This window comes from Salvelinus fontinalis, chromosome 2, assembly GCF_029448725.1.
Source record: "Salvelinus fontinalis isolate EN_2023a chromosome 2, ASM2944872v1, whole genome shotgun sequence".
NCBI lineage: Eukaryota > Metazoa > Chordata > Actinopteri > Salmoniformes > Salmonidae > Salvelinus > Salvelinus fontinalis.
The window spans coordinates 52540536-52566643 of record NC_074666.1 but is presented as its reverse complement, the minus strand read 5'-3'; the positions used below and the strand labels follow the sequence as shown (position 1 = coordinate 52566643).

Below are 26108 nucleotides of genomic sequence, written 5' to 3'. Positions count from 1 at the left end.
CTGCCAGGCAGCAGCCTCTCTCTCCTCTCCTAATTGATGTGTTCCTGCTGTGTGCCAGGATCTCACATCAGCCCTGGCACCCCTGAAATGTGAATGGAGGGAGATGGATAGGGAGTGAGTGGTAGAGATAGGGAAAGGAAGATGGGGGAGTGATACTGTAGGTAATACAGTACAGAGAGAGAGAGGGGAGGGTATGGTAGAGAGAAAGAGGTAGAGAGGCTGACAGCGTGTGAGCACCACCCTGGCCCTCTGCCTGTACCCCTGCCATGCCCTCTGAGGTTAACACACACCAGTGAAGGGAGTGCTTACTGAGGAGTGATGTCTGTTGTGGACAGTAGCTGACCTAGGTGCCTCCCTGAGCCAAGTGTGAACACCATTCATTCTTCCATCTCCATGCTTTCACCCATGGCTGACTGCTGCCTTTCTAGCTCTCATATACTGGTATAGGGTGAAGTTGCCCCTAAATCTTGGGTCAGTTTTGCATTTTATCCAACTGATATCGTGGATTAGGATTGGGGGACAGGAAGCTGATCCTAGATCTGTACCTAGAGGAAACATCTCCCCGGGGGAACTACGTTGATTTACAATATCTAAACGTGTCTTAACTGCGCTATATAAGTTGAATAAGTAATCATGCTAATTATGTTTTGAAAAATGAACTGAGGTGCTATTTTGTGTGTCTGTGTCCACAGGTGTGTCCCCCACTGACATGTCTGGAGTGAGAGGCCTTAGGTCCCCGGACCGATCCCCAGTCCCTAAACTGGGCAGCCCCATCCCCGGCCACATGGGCCCCATGCCCGGCCTACAGAAACTACCCCAGTGCACGCGCTGTGGCAACGGCATAGTGTAAGTCATAAAAAACCGAGATGACGCTGCACAATAGGGGTGTGTCACAAATAGCACCGTAGTCCCTATATAATGCACTACTTTTGACCATAGACTACAGGGGATAGGGTGCCATTTGGGATGCTATGTAGTCCTGCTCCAACAGGCCCAAGCTAATAACAGAGAGGGAAAAGGATCTCCATATATCGCTTTGAATGAATAAACCTCTGTGCCACGCCCTCCTCCTCAGGAACCCAGAGATGCCGGTAATCCCCACACTGTTAAAGCACCATGGGTAAACAGCGATGTCATTTGAACAAGAGACTGCTGTGGAGGCTTAGTACTATGGATCTGTTATATAGACTGTTTACACAGGGGTTTTTAGGCTGGGCACTAAAGCATTTACCTACTGTTATAGGCGGTAGTGGTTAGGATAAAGGCCCGGATACAGGGGATATTCAAATTCAACCAATGAGCTCTGGCCGTTGTGAAGCTATGTAATCCTTATTGGTAATGCAAATACCCACGTCCATGAATAGAATTACTGGTCACTTGAATGCACAGTGACATAGTTAAATAAGAAAATGAATGCTAATCAAATAGCTCTTTATTTATATAACCTTGAGAACCACTTATCTTTGACATGACACTAACAACCTGGTTATGTTCTGTCCGTATAGGGGAACCATCGTGAAGGCCAGAGACAAACTGTACCACACAGAGTGCTTCATGTGTGATGACTGCGGCCTGAACCTCAAGCAGAGGGGCTACTTCTTCATCGAGGAGAACTTGTACTGTGAGACCCACGCCATGGCCCGTGTACAGCCGCCGGAGGGATATGACGTGGTCGCCGTCTACCCCAACTCCAAGGTTGAACTGGTCTGAACGTGTCTGTCTCTCACACAGTCCCCCCTCAGACATGTGCCTGCAGTCTTATCCACAGCTCCCAGCCCGTATAAATGTGCTCCATTTCCAATGCACTACATGTCCAAGCTGTTGCCAGGAAATATCAGTTTAGAGTTGGATACTAGAGAGTGGGAAAATGGAGTTTCCAAAGGTTTTAAGTCTCTCTTTAATTCTTTCACACTTACAGCGTACTATTCCTATTTCGGATGGATGAATTTTTTTTACACCTGCTGAGTAAAAAAAAAACGATGTTTTATTCAACCTATTTTACTAAAATTGGGGGGCTTTTCTTTGTGTCAATAGCACTTTTAGACTATGTTGAAACATAAGCAAATTCAACAGAATGACCTCTCACATTTTGGGATGGTTTTCTATTTTTAACTCTGCCGACTACAATACAGTTAGCGGAATGGAATCGGGTCAAGCACCTGACTGAGAATGGAATTAACCTTTCACTGCTTCTCATACTGTTACTGATACAATTAAAGAACCCCGGCTTTATTACATCTGTTGAGGTGCAACCCAGTGCCACACGAGAAAGCCTTTTGTCTCTCCACTGTAAGCAGCTTTTAAAAAGCTGTGGGGAGCAAAGACGCAGGACAAGGCCATGGAAAATATTGAAATCCAGCCGGTGAATCTAGAAACATATGGGAATAATATACAATTGTTTAGTGTTTTTTTTTTTTGGCACATTTTGTTGAAATAGACAGTGATTGTTGGCTAAGGGAACGTATTTGAAAGAGTGTGTCGTTTTTTTCTTGTTTGATTTTAACATATATCTAGTCACAGCCAGGCCACTAAATGAATCATACTTCTACATTTCCAGGGAGGTATGGGATTTACAGTACCAGTAAAAAGTTTGGACATATCTACTAATTCCAGGGTTTTCTTTATTTTTACTATTTTCTACATAGTAGAATAATAGTGAAGACATCAAAACTATGAAATAACACATATGGAGTCATGTAGTAACCAAAAAAGTGTTGAACAAATCTAAATATATTTATATCATAGATTCTTCAAAGTAGCCACCCTTTGCCTTGATGACAGCTTTGCACACTCTTGGCCTTCTCTCAACCAGCTTCATGAGGCAGTCACCTGGAATGCATTTCAATTAACAGGTGTGCCTTGTTAAAAGTTCATTTGTGGAATTCCTTTCCTTCTTAATGTGTTTGAGCCAATCAGTTATGTAGTGACAAGGTAGGGGTGGTATACAGAAGACAGCCCTATTTGGTAAAAGACCAAGTCCATATTGTGGCAAGAACAGCTCCAATAAGCAAAGAGAAATAATAGTCCATCATTACTTTAAGACATGAAGGTCAGTCAATCCAAGAACTTTTAAAGTTTCTTTGAGTGCAGTCACAAAAACCATCAAGCGCTTTGATGAAACTGGCTCTCATGAGGACTGCCACAAGAAAGGAAGACCCAGAGTTACCTATGCTGCAGAGGATAAGTTCATTAGAGTTACCTGCCTCAGAAATGAAATGCTTCACAGAGTTCAAGTAACAGACAAATCTCAACATCAACTGTTCAGAGGGGACTGTGTGAATCAGGCCTTCATGGTTGAATTGCTGCAAAGAAACCCCTACTAATAAGAAGAAGAGACTTGCTTGGGCCAACGAACACGAGCAAAGGGCATTAGACTGGTGGAAATCTGCCCTTTGTTCTGATGAGTCCAAATTAAATATTTTTGGTTCCTACCTCCGTGACTTTGTGAGACGCAGGGTAGGTGAACGGATGATCTTCACGTGTGGATCCCACCGTGAAGCATGGAAGTGGTGTGATGGTGTGGGTTGCTTTGCTGTTGACACTGTCTGTGATTTATTTATAATTCAAGGCACACTTAACCAGCGTGGCTACCACAGCATTCTGCAGCGATACGCCATCCCATCTGGTTTGCGCTTAGTGGGACTATCATTTGTTTTTCAACAGGACAATGACCCAAAACACACCTCCAGGCTGTGTAAGGGCTATTTGACCAAGGAGAGTGATGGAGTGCTGCATCAGATGACCTAGCCTCTATAATCACCCGACTTCAACCCAATTGAGATGGTTTGGGATGAGTTGGACCGCAGAGTGAAGGAAAAGCAACCAACAAGTGCTCAGCATATGTGGGAGCTCCTTCAAAACTGTTGGAAAAGCATTCCAGGTAAAGCTTGTTGAGAGAATGCCAAAAGTGTGCAATGCTGTCATCAAGGCAAAGGGTGGCTACTTTGAAGAATATTTGTTTAACACTTTTTTGGTTACTACATGATTCTATATGTGTTATTTCATAGTTTTGATGTCATCAATACTATTCTACAATGTTAAAATAACGTCAAAATTAAAGAAAAACCCTTGAATAAGAAGGTGTGTCCAAACTTTTGACTGGTACTGTATGTGCTTTTGGAAGTGACAAAAATATCTGTGTTAGGAGCAAAAAGTATCTACCCCTGAAAGTGTTGGATGAATTATGATCACTTACATATGTGGCCATGTACATAATCATGCAGCCTTAGGGACAGCAAACGGTGAACTGAAATAGTTGCATGAAAAGTGCTATTTTAATTTGAATGAAAAACTCCATCTCAAAGTGATTGCTATTCGATATCCACCGTGACCCCAATGTTTAGCTACTGCAATGTCAACTAGGACAGTAGTTCTTTGTAAATTATGTGAAATGATGTTGTCATGATGTTGGTGTTTTAGTTCTAATTGTACATATTTGTTTCGTCATGGCTGTTTAACAAACATAACTTGTCACTCTGCCTTCACACGTCTGTGTCATTTAAGTGCTTACCGTGTTTAGTCACAGAATCCTCTCATTTTTAACTTATTGTTTTGTCGACACATTTTGTTCTGGTTTCTTCCATTTCTTTTTTAAGATATAATAAAGTGAAAAAAAGTATTAAGATCATACCCATGATTGAGAATTTATTTTACAGGCATGCTGTATTTATTGTGAAATGTTTGGAGAGTAGTACTTTTGCTTGCCTGTGGACACACTACATAGATATAGGGTTCCATTTTGTGGATTTGTATATACTGGCTATGACAAGGCACTCTACCCACAGCATGTATTCAGACCTACAGCTCGGAGTCAACGCCTTGCGTTCCAAATGGCACACTATTTCTTACATAGTGCACTGCTATCCCCACTGGTCACAGATGTCAATTGAACTTCTATTTCACGTTGGTGCAACGTAATTTCATTGACATGACGTGAAAACAACATTGATTCAAACAGTGTGTGCCCAGTGGGTTGGTGCCATTTTGGATGAACACAAATTGACTGATCCAAACCCAGAGACATCCACTTCCTAGGGCCTGTGACAACAAGTACTCCATGTTTCAATTTGTTACAAGCAGACTTTGAACACAAAACTGCCTTTTTGGATTATGTTCAAATTGTGTCATCCAAAACCTACACATAATGATTTTCTTCACATTTTACCCCCACAAAATGTTTTTGGAGAAAATTGTGTGGCACTTGATGTAATATGAGAAGTTTGTGGTTCGTTTAAGATCGAATGTCAAGTTTACCATACAGTTGTGATGTATGGCTGAGATTCAATAGTTAACTATAATCAGAAACAGAAGGCAGGGGAGCCCTTCATACCCCAATAAATATGTCTTAACGCCTTGAGAGAGAGAGCAAAATGGGGGGGAGAGAGAGCGTGCAAAAGGGGAGGGAAAGAGAGAGAGCGTGCAAAAGGGGAGAAAAGGGGAGAGAGAGAGCAAAAGGGGAGAGAGAGAGAGAGCAAAAGGGGAGAGAAGGAGAGAGGGGAAGAGATACAGGGGGAGGGAGAGAGAAGGAAGAGAAATTGGTCTGTTTTGTAGTCCCAGTCATTAATTTAAATGATTCAGTCAATATAAGAGTGATGTGGTTTAGCAACGTGGCCAACAGTTAGTGACTAATCCAAGGCTTTGAACACTCATCTTAACAGGCATAGGGTAACATTTTCCACATTGGCGACACATATGTTATGCTGCTGGTCACAAGTCAATCCCTAAACAGCTGCAGCAAGGAACATGGCGTTTAGGAAGTCGTCTCATACTTTAATCAAGCATGGAGAACATGATAAAGACCTCCAACTTTGTATAGAAGAAAGCTTTCACAGAAGCTTAAAACATTTCACCATTACAGTTCAAATGCATTACTCTTTTCATTCATATATTTGCAATGCACAGTAGCATGTACAATTTAAGTGGAATCTATTTTAATAATAGAGATACTGGTCAGCTCTGTATACCCGTCACAGACCCACTGGTTGATGCTTATTTATAAAACCCTCCCCCCTAGCTGAGATACATACTGCAGCCCTCATCCTCCACATACAACACCCGTTCTCCCAGTCACATTCTGTTAAAGGTCTCCAAAGCACACACATCCCTGGGTCGCTCCTCTTTCAGTTCACTGCAGCTAGCGACTGGAACGAGCTGCAAAAAACACTCAATCTGGACAGTTTTATCTCCATCTCTTCATTCAAAGACTCAATCATGGACACTCTTACTGACAGCTGTGGCTGCTTCACGTGATGTATTATTGTCTCTACATTCTTGCCTTTGTGCTGTTGTTTGTGCCCAATAATGTTTGTACCATCTTTTGTGCTGCTACCATGTTGTGCTGCTGCCATGTTGTGTTGCTACCATGCTTTGTTGTCATGTGTTTCCGCCATGCTGTGTTGTTGTCTTAGGTCTCTCTTGATGTAGTTTTCAACTCAAATTTGATTTGTTTCATGCGCCGAATACAACAGGTGTAGTAGACCTTACTTACAAGCCTTTAACCAACAATGCAGTTCAAGAAATAGAGTTAAGAAAATATTTACTAAATAAAAATAAACACAATATTAATAACAATAACGAGGCTAGATACTGGGGGTACTGGTACCGAGTCAATGTGCGGGGGTACAGGTTAGTCAAGGTCATTTGTACAAATAGGTAGTGGTGTCTCTCTTGTCGTGATATGTGTTTTGTCCTATATTTTAGTCCCAACCCACGTCCCCGAAGGAGGCCTTTTGTCACGTTTGTCGTAATGTGGAAGAGAGGAGGACCAAGGCGCAGCGTGAAGTGAATACATTCTTCTATTTATTTAAGAAGAAAACCTAACCAAACTAATACAAACAACAAAACGAACGTGACGCTATATATAATAGTGCAGACACAAGCAACTAACACATAGACAATAACCCACAATACAAAACAGGCTACCTAAATATGGTTCCCAATCAGAGACAACGCAAAACACCTGTCTCTGATTGAGAACCATATCAGGCCAAACACATAGAAATAGACAAACCAGACATACAACATAGAATGCCCACTCAGATCACACCCTGACCAAACAAAACATAAAACATACAAAGCAAACTATGGTCAGGGTGTGACAGTACCCCCCCCCCCCCCCCATGGTGCGGACTCCGGCCGCAAACCTAAACCTATAGGGGAGGGTCTGGGTGGGCATCTGGACTGAGGGGCGGCTCCGGACTGAGGGGCGGCTCCTGACTGAGGGGCGGCTCCGGACTGAGGGGCGGCTCCGGACTGAGGGGCGGCTCCGGACTGGCGGGCGGCTCCGGACTGGCGGGCGGCTCCCGACGGGCGGGCGGCTCCCGACGGGCGGGCGGCTCCCGACGGGCGGGCGGCTCCCGACGGGCGGGCTGCTCCCGACGGGCGGGCGGCTCCCGACGGGCGGGTGGCTCTGGCGGCTCCCGACGGGCAGGCGGCTCCCGACGGGCAGGCGGCTCAGGCGGCGCTGGACAGACGGGCGACTCAGGCGGCGCTGGACAGACGGGCGGCTCAGGCGGCGCTGGACAGACGGGAAGCTCAGGTGTGCCGAGGCGCACTGTAGGCCTGGTGCGTGGTGCCGGAACTGGTGGTACCGGGCTGGGGACACGCACCTCAAGGTGAGTGCGGGGAGAAGGAACAGGGCATACTGGACTGCCGTGGCGCACTATAAGCCTGGTGCGTGGTGCCGGCACTGGTGGTACTGGGCTGGAGACACGCACCTCCGGGTGAGTGCGGGGAGGAGAAACAGGGCATACAGGGCTCTGGAGACGCACAGGAAACCTGGTGCGTGGTGTAGGCACTGGTGGTACTGGGCTGGTGCGAGGGGCTGTCACAGGCGGACTGGTGCGTGGAGAAGGCACCGGATAGACCCGACCGTGGAGGCGCACTACAGGTCTCGAGCACCGAGCCTGCCCAACCCTACCTGGCTGAATGATACCCGTAGCCATGCCAGTGCGGCGAGGTGGAATAGCCCGCACTGGGCTATGCTGGCGAACCGGGGACACCATGCGTAGGGCTGGTGCCATGTACCCCGGCCCAAGGAGACGCACTGATGACCAGATGCGTAGAGACGGTTTCATGGCACCTGGCTCGATGCCCAATCTAGCCCGGCCGATACGAGGTGCTGTTATGAACCGCACCGGGCTATGCCTGTGCACCGGGGACACCGTGCGCATCTCTGCATAACACGGTGCCCGCCCGGTCGCTCTCTCTCCACGGTAAGCACGGGGAGTTGGCTCAGGTCTCCTACCTGGCTTAGCCACACTCCCTGTGTGCCCCCCCCCCCCCCCCCCCCCCCAAGAAAATTTTGGGTCTGCCTCTCTGGCTTCCAGCCGCGCTTACATGCAGCCTCCTCATACCGCCGCCTCTCCGCTTTCGCTGCCTCCAGCTCAGCTTTTGGGCGGCGATATTCACCAGCCTGTGCCCAGGGTCCCTTACCGTCCAGAATCTCCTCCCAAGTCCATTTCTCCACAAAGCACTGTTCCTCCATTTCACGCTGCTTGGTCCATTGAGGGTGGGTTATTCTGTCACGTTCATCGTAATGTGGAAGAGAGGAGGACCAAGGCGAAGCGTGAAGTGAATAAATTCTTCTATTTATTTATGAAGAAAACCTAACCAAACTAATACAAACAACAAAACGAACGTGACGTTACATATAATAGTGCAGACACAAGCAACTAACACATAGACAATAACCCACAATACAAAACAGGCTACCTAAATATGGTTCCCAATCAGAGACAACGCAAAACACCTGTCTCTGATTGAGAACCATATCATCCCAAACACATAGAAATAGACAAACCAGACATACAACATAGAATGCCCATTCAGATCACACCCTGACCAAACAAAACATAAAACATACAAAGCAAACTATGGTCAGGGCATGACACCTTTTGTCTTTTTGTAGAGGCACCTTTTGTCTTTTTGTCATTGTAAGTAAGAATTTGTTCTTAACTGACTTGCCTAGTTAAATACAGGTTAAATAAAACAAATATTAAAAAATTACCAGAGGCACATAAATCAATCAAGTTTATTTTATATAGCCCTTCGTACATCAGCTAATATCTCGAAGTGCTGTACAGAAACCCAGCCTAAAACCCCAAACAGCAAGCAATGCAGGTGTAGAAGCACAGTGGCTAGGAAAAACTCCCTAGAAAGCCAAAACCTAGGAAGAAACCTAGAGAGGAACCAGGCTATGAGGGGTGGCCAGTCCTCTTCTGGCTGTGCCGGGTGGAGATTATAACAGAACATGGCCAAGATGTTCAAAATGTTCATAAATGACAAGCATGGTCAAATAATAATCAGGAATAAATGTCAATTGGCTTTTCAGAGCCGATAATTAAGAGTTGAAAACAGCAGGTCTGGGACAGGTAGGGGTTCCATAACCGCAGGAAGAACAAATTAAACTGGGACAGCAGCAAGGCCAGGTGGAGTGGGGACAGCAAGGAGTCATCATGCCCGGTAGTCCTGACGTATGGTCCTAGGGCTCAGTTCCTCCGAGAGAGAGAAAGAAAAGAGAGAAGGAGAGAATTAGAGAGAGCCAAGATGTTCAAAATGTTCATAAATGACAAGCATGGTCAAATAATAATCAGAAATAAATGTCAGTTGGCTTTTCATAGCCGATCATTAAGAGTTGAAAACAGCAGGTCTGGGACAGGTAGGGGTTCCATAACTGCAGGCAGAACAGCTAAACACTAACTTCGGAAAGTATTCAGACCCCTTGACTTTTTACACAATTTGTTAAGGTACAAAATTATTCTAAAATGTATTAAATAGTTTTTTCCCCTCATCAGTCTACAGTACACACAATACCCCATAATGACAAAGCAAAAACAGGTTTTTAGAAATGTTTGCTAATATATTCAAATAAAAAACTAAAATAAAACATTTACATAAGTATTCAGACCCTTTACTCAGTACTTTGTTAAAGCACCTTTGGCAGTGATTACAGCCTCGAGTCTTCTTGGGTATAATGCTACCAGCTTGGCACACCTGTATTTTGGGAGTTTCGCCCATTATTCTCTGCAGATCCTCTCAAGCGCTGTCAGTTTGGATGGGGATTGCTGCTGCACAGCTATTTTCATGCCTCCCAAAGCCACTCCTGCGTTGTCTAGGCTATGTGCTTAGGGTTGTTGTCCTGTTGGAAGGTGAACCTTTGCCCCAGTCTGAGGTCTGGAGTGCTCTGGAGCAGGTTTTCATCAAGGATCTCTTTGTACTTTGCTCCATTCATCTTTGCCTCGATCCTGACTAGTATCCCAGTATCTGCCACTGAAAAACATCCCCACGACATGATGCTGCCACCATCATGCTTCAACGTAGGGATGGTTCCAGGTTTCCTACAGACGTGACGCTTGCCATTCAGGCAAAAGAGTTCCATCTTGGTTTAATCAGTCCAGCGTTACGCAGGGACTCGGCTAGCAAGGAAGCCCGAGAGGAAGCTCCAAAAAAAACATTTTTGGGGGGCACACGGGGAGTGTGGCTGAGTCAGGTTGGAGACCTGAGCCAACTCCCCGTGCTCATCATACTGGTCGGGCACCGTGTTATGCGGTGGCGCACGGTGTCTCCAGTGCGCGTGCACAGTACGTCTCTACGGCCTGGGATATCCTGCGCCAGCGCTGTGTCTCCGGTGCGTAATCCATGACAGCGTAGTGTGTTACTAATGGTTTTCTTTGAGACTGAGTTCTTACTGGTTGGTAGGTGATCAAATACTTATGTCATGCAATAAAATGCAAATTAATTACTTAAAATTCATACAATGTGATTTCTGGATTTTTTTTAGATTCCGTCTCTCACAGTTGAAGTGTACCTATGATAAAAAAATTACAGACCTCTACATGCTTTGTAAGTAGGAAAACCTGCAAAATCGGCAGTGTTTCAAATACTCAAGTTCTCCCCACTGTATATACACGAGGCACGACAAGACAAAGACGTCTGAACTGCTACGCCATCTTGGAAATTGACAGGTGTGTGGGTTTCCAAATCATGTAGAATCGATTGAATTTACCATAGGTATATAGTTGTAGAAACACGTCAAGGATGATAAATGGAAACAGGATGCACCTGAGCTCAATTTCGAGTCTCATAGTAAAGGGTCAGAATACTTATGTAAATAAGGTTTTTCCGTTTTTTATTTTTATACATTTGCAAAAATGTCTAAACTTGTTTTTGCTTTATTATTGTGGTGTATTGTGTGTAGATTGCTGAGGATTTATTTTTAAAAATCCATTTTAGAATAAGGCTGTAACGTAACAAAATGTGGAAAAAGTTGAGGGGTCTGAATACTTTCCGAAGGCACTGTATGTAGTGATGAAGTTACTTTACGTGACAGAGAGGGAGAGACACAGAGTGAGAGACCTTTGCTCCATGGAAATAATTCTGAGCTCCAGTGTTTCAACTCATCTCAGTTCTACTCTAAACACTGAGCCTGAGCTGAAAATAAACACTTCATGTCTCTCAGTAACTGTCTGTATTGTGTATTGTGGCCAACGTCACTACTTCAGCATCAGCTAGCTGACTGTCCATCAGAATAAACTTGATGTGAGGAGTGTGTTGTGAGAGCTTTTAACCTAGCGACAAATTGTCCGGCTTGGCGGCAACAAAACGCCTGAAAAGGGCGCCAACAGACAGGGCAGCCCTGCCTCTAGCTCCTAGGCAACTTTGCAGTGTTTTTTTTTTTTTTTAATTCTTACATTATTGTCCCAAAAAATCTTGTGTTATTACATACAGCCGGGAAGAAAGCTAATGTTCATTCTCTGGATAATAAAGTTGACGAGCTCAGGGCAACGATTTCCTTCCAGAGAGACATCAGAGATTGTAACATACTCTGTTTCACGGAAACATGGCTCTTTTGGGATATACTGTCTGAATCTGTACAGCCAGTTGGGTTCTCAGTTTATCGCACAAGCATGAATAAATGTCTCTCCGGAAAGAAGAAGGGCGGGGGTGTGTTTCATAATTAACTACTCATGGTGTGATTGTGATAACATACAGGAACTCAAGTCCTTTTGTTCACCCGACCTAGAATACCTCACTATCGACCGTATTATCTCTCAAGAGAATTATCTCCGGTTATAGTCACAGCTGTGTATATTGCCCCTCAAGCCGTTACCACGACAGCCCTCAAAGAACTTCACTGGACTTTATGCAAACTGGAAACCACATATCCTGTGGCCAAATTTTTTGTAGCTGGGGCTTTTAAACAAAGCAAATTTGTATAAAACGCTACAGAAGTTCTATCAACACATTGACTGTAGTACTCACGGTGCTAAAACACTCGACCACTGCTACTCCAACTTTCTGGATGCCTTCAAGGCCCTCCCCTGCCCTCCCTTCTGCAAATCTGATCACGAATCAATTTTGCTCCTCCCTTCCTATAGGCAAAAACTCAAACAAGGACTGTTCAATGCTGGTCTAACCAATCGGAATCCACACTTCACCGGGGGCAAACTACCGGCCCTCCAGACACCTACTGAACCCGATGTCACAGGAAGGCCAAAAAGATCATCAAGGACAACAACCACCCGAGCCACTGCCTGTTCACCCCGCTACCATCCAGAAGGTGAGGTCAGTACAGGTGCATCAAAGCTGGGACCGAGAGACTGAAAAACAGCTTCTATCTCAAGGCCATCAAACTGTTATATAGCCATCAGTAGTACCTTAGAGGCTGCTGCCCTATATACATAGACTTTAAATCACTGGCCACTTGAATAATGGAACACTAGTTACTTTGAAATGTTTGACATATTTTGCATTACTCATATCATATGTATATACTGTATTATATTCTATTCTACTGTGTTTTAGCCTTTGCTGCTCCAACATTGCTCGTCCAAATATTTATATATTCTTAATTCCATTCCTTTACTTTAGATTGTTGTATTGTTGTGAAATTGTTGGATATCACTTGTCAGATATTACTGTACTGCTGAATCTGGAAACACAAACATTTCGCTACACCCACAATAACATCTGCTAAACACGTGTATGTGACCAATAACATGTTGATTTGATGCATATACAACATCTAAGCTAATTATCTTTCATTGAATCAAGTGATATTGTCTTAGAATGATTCCGCTGGAGGGTTCTAACTTCTAACACCTAAACAAATAAATATATTCTTCCAAGGCTCAGAGGGAGATTAAAGTGCTGTATCTGGAAAGCATTAGGTGTGTGGTTCCCTGTCCTCTCCCTCCACATTCCCCTGGTGTAATTGATGAACAGGATCAAATAGGAACGCAGCTCATTCACTTGATGTGCAGGATTCCTTTCAGTCCATTCTGCTTATGGAGCCCACTGTTGGGCTTTGTTCCATTTAGTGTCTAAAACCAGGCCTCAATCATTCACTCAGTCACTTCATCTCTCCTTTTCTTCAGTCCATTTCTCTCCTCCCCTTCCATATGGTACCAACCTGTTTTTTTCCCAACAGTTGTGATTTGTAGTGAGTTATTGGATGGGTGCCTGTGAAACAGCCTGGCCTCAGAGCCATACAAAATATATATTGACCTATTTCTGAGCACCTCCAAGACGTATGACACTGTACCTACTGATGGTGTAGTTACTTGAGACAGAAACTAAGGTAGGGAGGTCGGTCTAAGAGGATGGCTGGGCATAATCTGTGACAGTCTAGCAATCCAAAGGTTGCATGTTCGAGTTGCAATTGGCTCAACTGTAGCATTTTATCTAACCCTTCCCCTAACCCTTATTCTAAATGTAACCTAATTCAACTAACCTGCTGCGTAAATTCACCTCACTTTTGTTGTGTATTGTATCTTTATGTGTCTGTGTCCATTAGTAATTCTCCTTTGTTGCTACAGCGCAACAAGCAACCTGGTCTCAGATAAAGTGCATTACTATACATCCTCCGAGAGGTATGATAAATTGCATCATCCAATTCGTATGATATTCTACGACCGGGTCAGACGTATAATGATACTGTAAGTCCTCTAATTTGTATTATTTTGTATGACCGCTATTCCCTTCATAAGGTAACCTAATGTAAAATATTATATTAAACGGATTGTCACAGATTTACATACAGAATAATACGAATTGCCCTGAGATCACATTGCTGTGAAACCTGCCGTTAATCGCTTTAGATACTAGGGTATTAAAGAGTGGTATGTTTGTTATTCCCAATCCACCATCAGAACAATGCAGCTTGAGAAAATGGCGCCGGAGGAGATGGCCGCCGTTTTACGGTCTCCTAACCAATTGTGCTATTATGTGGTTTTTTTCACGATATTTGTAAATGATTTTGTAGATAATGTTTCTGCAACCATATCTTATGGCAGAAAAGAGCTTCTAGATATCAGGACAGCGATCACTCACCTCAGATTAGATAAAGATTTTTTCATCAACAACAACAACAACAACAACAACAGCAAGCAGGACTCACACGATATTCTCCAAACACCCCACAGGGCAGACATCCCAATTATTCGCAAAAGGAAGCGACACGGAGGAAGAAGAGCCGGATGCCTCGTCCGGACCCGCAGAAGGCAACTAGGAAAGCTGCCGTTACCGTCAATATTACTCACCAAAGTGCAATCATTGGACAATAAACTAGACGAGGTACGATCAAGAATATCCTACCAACGGGACATCAAAAACTGTAATATCCTATGTTTCACGGAATCTCGACATGGATTTTCAGCTAGCGGGATACACGCTCCACCGGCAGGATAGAACAGCACACTCCAGTAAGACCAGGGGGGGGGGGGGGGCGGTCTGTGCATATTTGTAAACAACAGCTGGTGCACGAAATCTGAGGAAGTCTCTAGATTTTGCTCGCCTGAAGTAGAGTATATTGTGATAAATTGCAGGACACACTACTTGCCTAGAGAGTTCTCAGCTATACTTTTCGTGGCTGTTTATTTACCACCACAGACAGATGCCGGCACTAAGACCACACTCAGCCAGCTGTATAAGGAAATAAGCAAACAGGAAACCACTCACCCAGAGGCGGCTCTCCTAGTGGCTGGAGACTTTAATGCAGAGAAACTTAAATCAGTTCTACCAAATCTCTATCAACATGTTAAATGTGCATCCAGAGGGAAAAAAATTCTAGATCACCTGTACTCCGCACAAAGAGTACAAAGCGTACAGAGCTCTCCCTCGCCCTCCATTTGGTAAATCCGACCACAACTCTATCCTCCTGATTCCTGCTTACAAGCAAAAATTTAAGCATGAAGCACCAGGGACTCGTCTATAAAAAAAAAAAGTCAGATGAAGCAGATGCTAAACTACAGGACACTTTTGCTATCACAGACTGGAACATGTTCCGGGATTCTTCCGATGACATTGAGGAATACACCACATCAGTCACTGGCTTTATCAATAAGTTCATTGAGGACGTCGTACCCACAGTGACTGTACATACATACCCCAACCAGAAGCCATGGATTACAGGCAACATTCGCACTGAGCTAAAGGGTAGAGCTGCCACTTTCAAGGTGCGGGACTCTAACCCGGAAGCTTACAAGAAATCTCGCTATACCCTGCGACGAACCATCAAACAGGCAAAGCGTCAATACAGGGCTAAGATTGAATCATACTACACCGGCTCTGACGTTCGTCCGATGTGGCAGGGCTTGCAAATAATTACAAACTATAAAGGGAAGCACAGCCGTGAGCTGCCAAGTGACACGAGCCTACCAGACGAGCTAAATCACTTCTATGCTCGTTTCGAGGCAGGCAACACTGAGGCATGCATGAGAGCATCAGCTGTTCCGGACGACTGTGTGATGACGCTCTCCATGGCCGACGTGAGTAAGACCTTTAAACAGGTCAACATTCACAAGGCTGCGGGGCCAGATGGATTACCAGGACGTGTGCTCCCGGGCATGTGCTGACCAACTGGCAGGTGTCTTCACTGACATTTTCAACATGTCCATGATTGAGTCTGTAATACCAACATGCTTCAAGCAGACCACCATAGTCCCTGTGCCCAAGAACACAAAGGCAACCTGCCTAAATGACTACAGACGTCCGTAGCCATGAAGTGCTTTGAAAGGCTGGTAATGGCTCACATCAACACCATTATCCCAGAAACCCTAGACCCACTCCAATTTGCATACTTCCCAAACAGATCCACAAATGATGCGATCTCTATTGCACTCCACACTGCCCTTTGCGACCTGGACAATAGGAACACCTATGTGAGAATGCTATTACTTGACTACAGCTCAGCGTTCAACACCATAGTACCCTCAAAGCTCATCACTAAGCTAAGGAACCAGGGACTAAACACCTCCCTCTGCAACTGGATCCTGGACTTCCTGACGGGCCACCCCCAGGTGGTGAGGGTAGGTAGCAACACATCTGCCACGCTGATCCTCAACACTGGAGCTCCCCAGGGGTGCGTGCTCAACCCCCTCATGTACTCCCTGTTCACCCACAAATGCATGGCCAGGCACGACTCCAACACCATCATTAATTTTGCAGACTACACAACAGTGGTAGGCCTGATCACCGACAACGGCGAGACAGCCTATAGGGAGGAGGTCAGAGACCTGGCCGGGTGGTGCCAGAATAACAACCTATCCCTCAACGTAACCAAGACTAAGGAGATGATTGTGAACTACAGGAAAAGGAACAACGAGCACGTCCCCATTCTCATCAACGTGGCTGTAGTGGAGCAGGTTGAGAGCTTCAAATTCCTTGGTGTCTACATCAACAACAAACTAGAATGGTCTAAACACACCAAGACAGTTGTGAAGAGGGCACGACAAAGCCTATTCCCCCTCAGGAAACTAAAAAGATTTGGCATGGGTCCTGAGATCCTCAAAAGATTCTACAGCTGCAACATCGAGAGCATCCTGACCGGTTGCATCACTGCCTGGTACGGCAATTGCTCGGCCTCTGACCGCAAGGCACTACAGAGGGTAGTGCGTACGGCCCAGTACATCACTGGGGCAAACCTGCCTGCCATCCAGGACCTTAGAGGAAGGCCCTGAAAATTGTCAAAGACCCCAGCCACCCCAGTCATAGACTGTTCTCTCTACTATCGCATGGCAAGCGGTACCAGAGTGCCAAGTCTAGGACAAAATGGCTTCTCAACAGTTTTTACCCCCAAGCCATAAGACTCTTGAACAGGTAACCAAATGGTTACCCAGACTATTTGCATTGTGTGCCCCCCCCCCCCCCCAACCCCTCTTTTACGCTTCTGCTACTCTCTGTCTATCTTATATGCATAGTCACTTTAACTATACATTCATGTACATACTAACTCAATTGGCCCGACCAACCAGTGCTCCCGCACATTGGCTAACCGGGCTATCTGCATTGTGTTCCACCACCCGCCAACCCCTCCTTTTACGCTACTGCTACTCTCTGTTCATCATATATGCATAGTCACTTTAACCATACCCACATGTACATACTACCTCAATAAGCCTGACTAACCTATGTCTGTATATAGCCTTGCTACTGTTATTTTCAAATGTATTTTTACTGTTGTTTCATTTCTTTACTTACCTACACACACACACACATTTTTTTCACACTATTGATTAGAGCCTGTAAGTAAGCATTTCACTGTAGTATTCGGAGCACGTGACAAATAATCTTTGATTTGATTTTGATTTGATTTGAAAGATGCAGCAAAACTTGAAAGATGAAAGCGTTTCTAATGAGGTGGAATTATCTTCATCTATGAGCATTCCTTGAAATAGTTCAATTTCCAAAATCTTTCAAGTGAATACGTACAGTAATGTAATGGTGTGTAAACATAGTTTGGTTGATGAAGAGAGAGGTTGTAGATATGAACTATTTCTCTCTCTTTTCAGTATCAGAGGACATTTCTGAGATGCAACCAAATTCCATTCCAATGCGCCTCTGTCACACAACACAGGAGAGCGCTGGCTTATTTGATACTTACACGCCTTGCAAATAACACTTCAGTTTAGATTGCATCATTGTGCAGTGCAAGAACGCAATAATAACAAGGCTAGAGGAGCATCATGCCCCATCTTGTGCGTTTGGCTTGGTTTTGTAACCATGTTTATTCCGCCCACTGCTTTATGAGGATTTATGAAGGATCCCTTGAACCTCCAAATGTTTGGCTAGTTCTTATTGGGGGGAGCTGTGCTCGTAGACTCATCAAAATGGGATTGAGAATAAAGAATGTCTTGGGTTTGAAAACATTCACAGACCGGGGGGGATCTTGACCTCCCTTAACGCCTGGGAAAAGAAACTACATGAGCAGAGAAGAAGAATAGAAAGGAATGCTGTCCATCAGTGGAACAAGCATGAATGCATACGGTATTTTGGCATTGTTTAAGGACACGTTGATCATCCATTGCCCTGTGGTTAATATGACACAGAGGGAATCTATCCTTGGGAGTTTGTTTACATCCAGCGCGAGCAGCCAAGGTCTGAGAGTGGCTGAGATCCATCTATGAGATGAGCCGTGGGTTTATAAACACATGCAATGCAGTAAATATGCACCTTCTTATAGTTATGCACATAAAACTGGATATAAAAACCAAACAGATGGCTTTAGGTTTGAGAAACATGTCAGCTCCACCAAACTTGGCTAAAATTCGAGGGAATTTGTCAAATGGGATGACACCGAACACATCCTCTCCTGTGGAGTACCTTTCACCAAAAAAATCCCATTCTCATAGATCATCCCACTTGTTGTTTGTCACACCCTGGCCTTAGTATTATTGGTTTTCTTTATTATTGTAGTTAGGTCAGGGTGTGACATGGGTAATGTTTATGTTTTGTTGGTGTTGGGTGTTTATTTGGTAAAGGGGTTATGGGGTGTAAGATATGGTTTTGTGTTTAGTGTAGAGTTCTAGCGTTGTCTATGTTGGTGAGTGATCTAGAAGAGTCTATGGTTACCTGAATGAGTTCCCAATTAGAGACAGCTGATGTCGGTTGTCTCTGATTGGGAGCCTTATTTAGGGTAGCCATAGGCTCTCATTAATTGTGGGTAATTGTCTATGTCAGTACGTTTGTAGCATGTCTGTCTATGCACAACGTTTGTAGCTTCACGGTCGTTTTGTTATTTTGTATAGTTTTGTTAAAGTGTTTCGTGTCGTGTTCATCTTCGTCTTTTAAATAAAAAAAGAGAAGATGTATTCATATCCAGCTGCGCCTTGGTCCTCATTCTCTCCAGTACACGATCGTGACAGAATTACCCACCATAGGACCAAGCGGCATGGAAGGCGGCAACAGGACATACCTACACAGGATCTTTGGAGTTGGGAGGAGGAATTGGAAGAAGATCCATGGGCACAACCTGGAGAATATCGCCTCCCTCGTGAAGAGCTGGAGGCAGCGAAAGCCGAGAGGAGGCGATATGAGGAGGCAGCACGGAGACAAGGCTGGAGACCCGTGAGTACACCCCAAAAATTTCTTGGGGAGGGGCTCATGGGGAATGTGGCGAGTCCAGATGGGAGGACTGCGTCAACTTCCCGTGCTTCCCGTGCTTCCTCTAAGAGGGAACCTGAGCCAGTCGGGCTGAGATTGGAGGGGAGTAATGGGAATGATGCAGAGACGGTTAAGGATTTATTGGGGAGGTTGGAAGAGAGTGAGATGAGGGAGCTGCTGTGTTGGTGCGTGAGGCACAAGATCCGCCCGACAGAGCGTGTGCGGGATGTGAGGTTACCTGAGTCAGCTCTCCATGCTCGTCCTGATGTGCGTGCTACCCGTCTGGAGAGGACAGTCCCACGAACCAGGCCTCCTGTACGCCTCCCTAGTCCTGCACCTCCTATATTAGCCCTATGTACTAACTCTCCTGTGACGGTCCCCAGCCCAGTACAACCAGTGCCTCCTCCACGCACTAGCCTTATGGTGCGTGTCTCCAGCCCTTTACCACCAGTGCCTAAATTACGCACCAAGCCTCCTGTGTATACCCAGAGTCCTGTGCGTCCTGTTGCTGCTCCCCGCATTAGCCCTGAGATGCGTGTCCCCAGTCCGGTACCACCAGTTCCGGCCCCACGCACTAGGCTTAATGTGCGTCCCCAGGGTCCAGTATGCCCTGTTCCTGCTCCCCGCACTAGCCCTGAGATGCGTGTCCCCAGCCCGGTACCACCAGTTCCGGCCCCACGCACTAGGCTTAATGTGCGTCCCCAGGGTCTAGTATGCCCTGTTCCTGCTCCCCGCACTAGCCCTGAGATGCGTGTCCCCAGCCCGGTGCCACCAGTCCCGGCACCACGCACCAGGCCTACAGTGCGCCTCAGCCGGCAGGAGTCTGCCGTCTGCACAGCGATGACTGAACTGCCCGTCTGCCAAGCGCCATCTGAGCCATCCGTCTCCCCAGCGCCATCTGAGCCATCCGTCTCCCCAGCGCCATCTGAGCCATCCGTCTCCCCAGCGCCATCTGAGCCATCCGTCTCCCCAGCGCCATCTGAGCCATCCGTCTGCAATGAGCCTGCAAAGCCGCCCTTCTGCCATGAGCCTGCAAAGCCGCCCGTCTGCCATGAGCCTACTGAGCCGTCCGCCAGACAGGAGCCGCTAGAGCCGCCAGCCAGACAGGAGCCGCTAGAGCCGTCCGTCAGACAGGATCTGCCAGAGCCGCCAACCAGACAGGATCTGCCAGAGCCGCCAACCAGACAGGATCTGCCAGAGCCGCCAACCAGACAGGATCTGCCAGAGCCGCCAACCAGACAGGAGCAGCCAGATCAGTCAGCCAGCCATGAGCAGCCAGATCCGTCAGCCAGCCATGAGCAGCCAGATCAGTTAGCCAGCCATGAGCAGCCAGATCTGTCAGCCAGCCATGGGCTGTCCCTCAGTCCGGAGCTGCAGTCCCTCAGTCCGGAGCTGCAGTCCCTCAGTCCGGAGCTGCAGTCCCTCAGTCCGGAGCTGCCCCTTCCCCTGGTGCTGCCCCTTACCCTGGTGCTGCCCCTTACCCTGGTACTGTCCCTGACCCTGGTACTGCCCCTGACCCTGGTACTGCCCCTGACCCTGGTACTGCCTCTTACCCTGGTACTGCCCCTTAGTCTGGAACTGCCCCTGAATGCAATGGGGTTAATGTGGAGGGGGGTCGTTTGGAGAAAGCCTAGGAGGTGGTTAGGTACTGTGGTGACGAGGGGACCGCGACCAGAGCCGGAGCCGCCACCGTGGAAGGAAGCCCACCCAGACTCTCCCCTAGACTGTGTATGGTGCGCCCGGAGTTCGCGCCTCAAGGGGGGGGTTATGTCACACCCTGGCCTTAGTATTATTGGTTTTCTTTATTATTGTAGTTAGGTCAGGGTGTGACATGGGTAATGTTTATGTTTTGTTGGTGTTGGGTGTTTATTTGGTAAAGGGGTTATGGGGTGTAAGATATGGTTTTGTGTTTAGTGTAGAGTTCTAGCGTTGTCTATGTTGGTGAGTGATCTAGAAGAGTCTATGGTTACCTGAATGAGTTCCCAATTAGAGACAGCTGATGTCGGTTGTCTCTGATTGGGAGCCTTATTTAGGGTAGCCATAGGCTCTCATTAATTGTGGGTAATTGTCTATGTCAGTACGTTTGTAGCATGTCTGTCTATGCACAACGTTTGTAGCTTCACGGTCGTTTTGTTATTTTGTATAGTTTTGTTAAAGTGTTTCGTGTCGTGTTCATCTTCGTCTTTTAAATAAAAAAAGAGAAGATGTATTCATATCCAGCTGCGCCTTGGTCCTCATTCTCTCCAGTACACGATCGTGACATTGTTTCTCCTTTCCCAATCTATGACAACACTGCTTAGATAGAGTAAGCCATCATCCAAGTGCTCTCAAACAAGTACAATATATCCCAAATATTCACATTTAAATTCACTGTAATTAGAATCATTTCATATTTTGGTATCGAAGTTGTACATTTATCAGTGCCAATGTGCAGTCTGATCCCGGGTCAAACATGCACATTACAGAGCATAGATCCTTTCATTAACCTTTGAAACAGCTTCCAGGGCAGACTTTCCTTCTATCTTTTTTGGTCATTATTGTTAGAGTATGAGTCAGTATTTTCCTCAAATTCCTGCAGATTGTCTGAGGGGGTGGCCAGTCAGGGATGGATTGATGGAGACAGGAAACAGGAAAGACAAGCTCAGCTGTCCCAAACATTAGGCCAGAAAAGACTGTACGGCCGGAGGTCCCCTCTCAGGAACAATACTGGCAGGAGCTTCTCTCGCTCTATAATTCTCTCTCTCTGTATGTCTTTCTTTCTCTGACTCTTTCCTGTACCAGCTCGCTCGCCCTCTCTTTCAATCTCTCTCTCTCTGACTATTTCTTGTACAAGCTCTCTCTCTCTCTCTCTAAAAATAAAAAAAAGTTGTGTACCGTGATCTCTGCTGCCAGAGATACCTGATTTAGCACAGTGGAAGTGAGGGCTTTTCATAATGTGGTCCATAAAAGAGAAGATAAATGTATTCTGATTTCAGATGAATTCATCTAAATACTTGTGTATAGAGCAGGGATGGGCAACTCCAGTCCTCGAGGGCCTGATTCGTGTCACACTTTTTCTCCATCCCTAGCAAACACAGCTGATGAACCAAATTGCATTCTAAACTGAAGATGATGATTAGGTGATTTTTTAAGTCAGGTGTGTTAACTGGGACTGGGGCAAAACTGTGACAGCAATCAGGCCCTCGAGGACTGATTGGAGGAGATGGGGTTAGAGGGGGTGATGGTATAAGTGACATGTGTCTCAGCGATGCCCTTCCTGGGCAGGATGTTGATTCGTAGCAGATATGAACAAAGTGGCACCAGGTACCAGCTCGCTCGCCCTCTCTTTCAATCTCTCTCTCTCTGACTATTTATTGTACAAGCTCTCTCTCTCTCTCGCTCTGACTATTTCTTGTACAAGCTCTCTCTGACTATTTATTGTACAAGCTCTCTCTCTCTGCTTGCACCCCCTCCTTTCAGTTTTTTCGTTCAATCTCATACACTCTGCCTCTACCCCTCCACTCTCTCCTCCTCTCCCTTTCTCTCTCTCAGAGCAGCGGGTGAAGTGTTTTAGTGGTGTCCATAGCAACTGCATGAAAAGTGCAACACCAGCGGGCACTGAGATTAACAGGCCAACCGTGGGACTGCCACCTTGGCCTCTCTGCCACTGTGAGAAAAGAGACAAGGCTTCCTTTTCCATCAACAACTTGGCATCAACTTCATAAAAGAAGATAGCCGTGATATGACCGCTCAGGCAATTGTGTCTGGACTAAGTATGTCTGGGCTTTTGAGTGGCGTAGCTGTCTAAGGCACTGCATCTCAGTACAAGAGGCGTCACTACAGTCCCTGGTTCGAATCCAGGCTGTATCACATCCGGCCGTGATTGGGAGTCCCATAGTGCGGCGCACATTTAGCCCAGGTTTGGCCAGGGTAGGCCGTCATTGTAAATAATTATTTGTTCTTAACTGACTTGCCTAGTTAAATACATAAATAAAAGTACAGCAGGGAGTGTCTTCGATCTTACTGACAGATGAAAGATAAAGAATGATATGCATGCCTTTGTCATTTAGCCCCTGTTGACACTGTCGCTCCGAGCATCACACAACTGGACAAGTTCCGACTTCGCGTACTTGAAGAGTAAGGGCTAGATTCAGTCAGTAGGGCAATTTACATTTGAAGGTCATTTCTGATTGAGCGGACATATGCAGCGTTTACCATGAATGCAGTCTCCGCGAATGCGGAAACATTGTCTTTACATTTCAATCTTTCTATACTGTGGATCTTCAGCGCTACGGATTGACTCTAGGCCTGAGTCTAATTTAGCCTTGCTTTTTATTCATGAGATTTCCAAGCTGCACACTACCGATAAGAATGAGCATAGTCTTTTTACGTGGAATGTATGCAGCTTCCATAAGGTTTTGCCAACATCATTATTCGTTCTTGGTATGACTACTACGTTTTTCTCTCTCTTCCTGCTTTTCCAGCAACTAAAACACTGACCACAATATGAAGTTCATGAAAAGCAAATAACCTCTTGGACGCACATCCAGAACACAAAAATCCCCAATACTTCTCATCCATAGTGCTACTCTTCGAAATGACATGAGTGGTGTAATTATAGATGAGTTAATATGACATAATGGCCGAGCCCGCCGCAGATGTGCTGGGGTTTCCTAAAGACAGCCTGAGTAAAACCAAATCAGTATATTATATTGTTAGAAAGCATGAAGTCATTACCAGCCAATCGCAAAATGAGAATCGCAGCCCTGGGAGGCTGAAAATGTGAACATTGAGCAAGAGAGAGAGGGAGAGTTTGCTGAAACAATGAGCTGTTATTGTGAGAATGCACAAATCATGGCATGCCAGTAGAGAGGATGCTGCAATACCCTGCAGGGTAATTATGAGGTGGCTGGATTAATAGAACCAGAACCAGAGCATGAAGGCAGGGATCCAGACATGCTGCTAGGGCACAGAGGAGCTCTGCTGATTGATGTCCTTGAGGTGCTTTCACTTACCGCTCCAAACTCCCTGCATGGGACCCTGTACTGAGCCCTGAGGAGCACCCAGCCAGGCTCCACCTGTTACCGCAGGTGTTCCACACACTGGTTCAAATTTCCCTTTAATATGTCGACATATCCTGGTGCCACATTGTTCATATCTGCTACGAATCAACATCCTGCCCAGGAAGGGCATCGCTGAGAGACATGTCATTTATACCATCCCCCCCTCTAACCCCATCTCCCCCCAGTGCTGCTTATGTAGCCTTGCTGCTTACAATGGTAAATACATTCTGCTATGCTACTATTTAAAGAGTCAAATGAATACTTGGTCCATGGCTTTCTTTCCCAGAAGGGGCAGAATGTATTTTTGTGTTGGCCGACATTATTTGACCAATTAACTTATTCACCTAAATAAAAAAACAGGGCCAGTCTATTTTTTGCATTGTGCTTTTTATGTGGTCAAGCATTGTGTTAGCAAGTCTACACCAGATGGTTGTATATAAAATTAGCTAGTAGACTAGTGCTGTCTACACTACTGATAGTTTCTACAAAGCTCTGTATCAGGGGTGGGCAATTCCAGTCCTCGAGGGCCTGATAGCTGGGGCAAAACTGTGACAGCAAACACACCTGACACCAATAATCCCCTAATCATGATCTTCAGTTTAGAATGCAATTTGATTCATCAGCTGTGTTTGCTAGGGATGGAGAAAAAGTGTGACATGAATCAGGCCCTCGAGGTCTGGAGTTGCCCACCCCTGCTCTATACACAAGTATTTAGATGAATTCATCTGAAATCAGAATACATTGATCTTCTCTTTTATGGACCACATTATGAAAAGCCCCCACTTCCACTGTGCTAAATCAGGTATCTCTGGCAGCAGAGATCACGGTACACAACTTTTTTTTTTATTGTGGAGAGAGAGAGAGAGAGATGTTTGGTTTAGATTAAGGACAGTTCTGAAAGAACGTCAAAAAATAAATATTGCGTGTGTTGTGTATAAAAAAGCCAGGCGAATCTCTATCTACCATCAATCTACCCACAGCCATGACGGATGGTCATGGATCACATCAACACCATCATCCTAGACACCCTGGACCCACTCCAATTCACATAACGACCTAACAGATCCACAGATCATGCAATCAATATTGAGCTTCACACTTCCCACTCCCACCTGGGCAGGTGGAACACCTATGTGAGGATGCAGGGTAGGCAACAACACATTCGCCACACTAGTCCTCAACACGGGGGCCCCTCAGGGGTGCGGGCTTAGTCCCCTCCTGTACTCTCTATTCATCTGGCCGCACACAACACCATCATTAAGTTTGCTGACGACACAATAGTGGTAGGCCTGATCACCGACGGCGATGAGACAGCCTATAGGGGGGAGATCAGAGACGTGGCAGTGTGGTGCCAGGACAACAAACGCTCCATTAATGTCAGCAAGACAAAGGAGCTGATTGTGGACTACAGGAAATGGACAGCCGAGCAAATCCCCATTCACATCGACTGGGCAGTAGTGGAGTGGCTTGAGAGATTCAAGTTCCTCTGTTTCCACTTCACTAAGGATCCATCATGGTCCTCACACACCAACACAGTTGTGATGTGTGTGGTTTTACCATCCTTGTGGAGACCAGAAGTCCTCACAAGGATAGTAAATTAAGGAAAATTCGGAGAAGGGCAGACATTTCGCCTGTCCCCACAAGGAATAAGGCTATTTTAGGCATAGGGGTTAAGTTCTGCGTTAG

The 26108-nt window shown here is 45.8% G+C and overlaps 1 protein-coding gene across 3 annotated transcripts in view; it reads left to right on the top strand.

Moving 5' to 3' along the window:
- Positions 1 to 4629, top strand: part of LOC129820974 (PDZ and LIM domain protein 4-like) — a 72434-nt gene extending 67805 nt beyond the window's left edge. For all 3 annotated transcript variants that reach the window (XM_055878159.1, XM_055878167.1, XM_055878175.1), the window contains exons 6-7: positions 693 to 846; positions 1506 to 4629. In XM_055878159.1, coding sequence (XP_055734134.1) covers positions 693 to 846; positions 1506 to 1710 — 359 coding nt within the window. In that variant the 3' untranslated portion in view covers positions 1711 to 4629. The remainder of the gene's footprint in view (positions 1 to 692; positions 847 to 1505) is intronic.
- The last annotated feature ends 21479 nt before the right edge of the window (positions 4630 to 26108 follow it).